The 4,543-nt window shown below is 36.6% G+C and overlaps 1 protein-coding gene across 1 annotated transcript; it reads left to right on the top strand.

Moving 5' to 3' along the window:
- Positions 1-1,614: 1,614 nt before the first annotated feature.
- Positions 1,615-2,613, top strand: LOC109208473. Its single transcript, XM_019371590.1, has 4 exons — positions 1,615-1,836; positions 1,956-2,011; positions 2,148-2,271; positions 2,389-2,613. The coding sequence occupies exons 1-4, from the start codon at positions 1,615-1,617 to the stop codon at positions 2,611-2,613; spliced, it is 627 nt and encodes a 208-aa protein (XP_019227135.1).
- Positions 2,614-4,543: the final 1,930 nt, after the last annotated feature.

Below are 4,543 nucleotides of genomic sequence, written 5' to 3'. Positions count from 1 at the left end.
TAGTCTCCAACACAATTTCCAACAGATGCCACGAATGTTTGTTGTAGCCATTCAACATAATGATAATTAGAAGTGAGTTACATTCAAGGATTATATTAGAAAAATCACTTGTAACACACTCTGAGCTTCAAACAATGCAGCCTTGGCTTCAGCAAAGTTGCTACTGCAGGTCCCAAACGAGGAGGCAAAAGCCATAATCATGTTGCGTTATGATCCCTGCAAAAGCCATAATCACGAGGGAAAGTTGCATAATTTGTGCACAAATACCATGCCAATCGACAATCCGGTTCTTGTTAACTTTATTCTGGGATACAATCCATTTTAGGTGGACTTGAAGCCTTCCAAATTTTCCAACAAATAATTACTGGTGTGACTTGAAGTAGAGTTTGATGAATACTATTCTTTGGCTTGGTACTCTGCCACCTTGTAAGCATAGTTGTAATAGGAATTTATTCCCATCTCACGCCCAACGGACAGGGGTGGCTCTAAAGTCTTGGAGGGTGAGGTCGTCGCCTTAGGCCCCCAAAATTTGAAGGTCCCAAATTTATTTTAAATTATTATTATTTAAATTGTATAAATAATTAGTATTAAGAAAAGTGTTACAGTATATTCGTTTTGTTATTTGATTGATGCTATTTTATATCAATAAATTCATAAATTATGATAATTTTCTTTACTGATTAATTAATATATTTGCTTCAGTCTTCAATTTTAATTTTATCCCTTTTAGATAGGGATTAAGTTATATATATTGACAACATAATGAATTTCTTTTGCAATGTTTTCTCAAACTGCATGAACAGAAAAGCATTCATGCATCGATTTTCTTTTAGTATAATTCGATATATTATATTAGGTTATTTATAATTTATTTTAGATATTCACTAATAAGTAATACTTAATAGAATGAACTATAATTATCGTTAAAATTAATCATAAGGAGTAAAGATTTTTGACACTATTAATGCTCAAAATTTAACCTATTTTATGTTATGTATGTTTATTTCTTTTTCTTGTTTGTGATGATAGCGAAATCAAAAATTGTGGACCTCAACATCCGATAATTCACCACTTTATATTTTGTGTTCTTCTTCCTTTTTTTTTTTTTTGAAATTCGCTTATTTTTATCTTAAATGATTAATTTATTATTTAGAAAGTAAATTTGTTGTTAGTGTAAATATTTTATAAAATAAATGTAAAAGTCTCTCAATATGGTTTCTCCTTAGGCCACGAGATCCATTGAGCCGCTATGAATATATGATGTAGGGACTCTACCTGTGGATTCCTGCAGCAAAAACACACGGATATAATATTCTGGCTGAAAATGGGAAGAACATCATCAAATACAATTTGTTTTTAAGGATTCTCCACATAATGAACGACATCTTAAATGAGAGAAACTTGTGCCGAATCTTCATCAACAAAGGTGATCTCGCTTTCCTCTGTCCAACAATGTTCCAGGCTGAAGAAGTAGAAAAAGTTCCATTTACATTAGGCGTCAAAATAGGCACATAGAAGATAAGTGCTCATGTGCTGATTTAAAGTATAAATAGCTTTTGTTTTCAGTCGGCCTCCTCCGTTTCAAACATCTTCAACTACACTTAAACTATAATAATGCATGCTTCTATAATCCCTTTTCTTCCGCTGGAAATCATCACGGAGAACCTCTTAAAGTTGCCCCCACAGTCTCTTTTGAAGTTCATGTGCGCATCGAAATCATGGCTTCAACTAATCTCTAGCCCTGAATTTGTGAAAATTCATATGAAATTAATGGCTAATGACAAAGAATGCAGCCAAGATAGACTTATATTTCGAGACCCCCAAGAGAATTTCAAGGTCTGTTATCTCTCTTCCTTATTTTATTTATAAAGAAACAAACACTGATGTATTTGATGTTCCCAAAAATATTTTCAAGTTTTGTGGGTTTTACCGATGGATTGATTTGTCTTTTCAAGGGAGACGAGACATTTTTATGGAACTCAACAATTAGGAAGCTGAAGAAATTGCTGATGTTAGAAGCTAAACCAAGGGGGCCTGTTGGCCATAACAGATATTTTGGATATGATTGAGTCATATGACGATTATAAAGTAGTAGTTATTGATTTTATTTTTGTTATTGTTGGTGAATAAATGGTCAACATTTGCAGTTTGAAGACCGATTCCTGGAGAACAATCAATGACCTTAAGCGTGGGTTTCTGATAGATTTTTCTGGTAAGTTTGTCAATGGGAAGCTTTATTGGGCTTCATCTGCTGGTGCTGCTAAGTACGAAGTCTACAATATCATTTCTCTTGATTTAACATACGAGACATGGGGAAAATTGGAGCTTCTTGATAGAATTTCATGTCTTTGCCTTATGTTTTGATGATCTTACAAACTCACTGTGAAGGACCAGATAGGGAACCTGACACACTTGGACTACACTGCAGTTAACGGATTCCAGCTAAATGTGAACTGCTATAAGCTTCAGGAGAGAGGAAACCAAACAAGGATCCAATACTCTTGTGGTTCCCCCATAGCAGTACAAAGTCAATTGGACACAGCTAGAAGCGACGTGACCGCCTGCACTGTTTCTGCCGCACTGCACTGTTTCCAGTGCCTACTTATTCCTTGACCAACTAAAGTGATCACATCATTTCAAGTGATGTCATCAAGGTGTATCAATAATGAGTTTATATCAAAACATCACTTGAACGTTTCAGTTTCTCATTCAAGCCTTTTGCAAAAATAGAGAAATCAGTCCTCAAGAGCTTGAAGAACAAAGTTGAACGCTACTACGGACAAGTTCCTAAAGTCAGTATTTTGTTGTCCTTAGTTGAGTTGTAACTTGATGATTGTACTCATTGTATCTCCTAAATTGCTTAGCCAGAAGCATTGATTAGGAACCCTCTTGTAAAATCTGTAAACTCTTTAAGTTTATGTTGTGACTAGGTTTAGTCATAAGTAAAAGCCTTTGTAACTATAGAGTGACAAAGTGGCTTGTGGTGAGAGCATCACAAGTTAGTTAAAGTCTTTGTAACTAGGGAGTCACAAAGTGTCTTGTAGTAACAGTACCACAAGTTAGTTGAGTTGAATTCTTTGTAATGGAGTCATTACAAAGTGGCTTGTAATAAGTGTTTACAAGTTAGTGAAGTTGAAAGCCTACAGATGTAGGTCGTAGTTTTTGTCCCCTTTTACTTACAGATTTATTAGAATTCTCAGCATAACCTCATAGAGGACCAGGTACTCTACTGTTTGGTGGACTCATACAAACTAGCAATTGGTATCAGAGCGGGTTCCTCCTATCAAGCTAACACCCAGAAAGGATCCTTATGGCTGCTCCACCAAATTTTGAAGAAGGTCAATCTACATACTGACCACCCAGGTTCAATGGACAATACTATGGGTGGTGGAAAACAAGAATGCATGATTTTATCATGGCTGAGGATTATGAGTTATGGGATACCATATGTGACGGTCCTTATGTTCCAACAAAGGTACTGGAAGAACTTCCATTTTCAATGCCAAAAACAAGTAAAGAATACACCGACGCAGACAGGAAAGCTGTGGAGAAGAATTTTCGTGCCAAGAAGATTCTGGTATGTGGAATAAGGCCTGAAGAATATAATAGAATCTCCGCCTGTGACACTGCTAAGGAGATATGGGAAGCTTTGCAAACAGATCATGAGGGAACCACCCAAGTAAAGCAGCCTAAGATCGATATGCTCACTACCGAGTATGAACTCTTCGGGATGAAGGATGATGAATCCGTTCAAGATATGCACACAAGATTCACTTCCATCATAAAAGAGTTACACTCACTTGGTGAAACCGTTCCTAGGAAAGCTAGTGAGGAAAATCCTCAGTATTCTGCCTAGCCCTTGGGAAAGCAAGGTGAATGCTATTCCTGATTAAGGGACTTACATGAGCTGACCATAGAAGAGCTTGTTGGAAATCTGAAGACCCACGAGATGAAGAGGAAGATAGATAGTGAAAGAATAGAACCATAGAAAGAAAAGAACCTGATACTCAAAGCTGATAACACGACTCAAGTGAGGAAGACAGTGACATGGCTTACTTAATAAAAAGATTTCAGAAGATGGTCAGAAGAAATGGAGAAATGCTAAAAAGGAGCAGCTCTAGCAAACCAAAAAACTATGATCTTTGTCAAAGTGTGGAAAGCCTGGACACTTCATGAAAGACTGTCCTCTCTTGAAGCAAGAATTTATCAAGAACAACCCTGAAAAAACAGCTAAGAGGAACCCGGTTCCTTTAAAGGACTTCAAGAGAAAGAGATCTGCTGACAATGTGGTGAAACAGGCTCTTGCAGCATGAGGGGATTCCTCTAGTGAGTTTGAAGATGAAACTGATGCTGGTGATAGTTCCATGATGGCAGTTGAAGGCGAGGAAAATGAATATGACTCAACTTTTGCTTTGATGGCCCAATCAGATGATGATGAAGACGATGACAACAAAGAGGTAAATTTCAGGGATGTTCAGAGAAATCTGAAATCCTACTGTCCTAAAAAACTCATGTCTTCAGCTAGTATATTGATTGATGCCTA

The sequence above is a fragment of the Nicotiana attenuata genome, unplaced genomic scaffold (genome assembly GCF_001879085.1).
Source record: "Nicotiana attenuata strain UT unplaced genomic scaffold, NIATTr2, whole genome shotgun sequence".
NCBI lineage: Eukaryota > Viridiplantae > Streptophyta > Magnoliopsida > Solanales > Solanaceae > Nicotiana > Nicotiana attenuata.
Note: the sequence above shows the minus strand (reverse complement) of the source record. Positions and strands in the feature narration are given on the sequence as shown.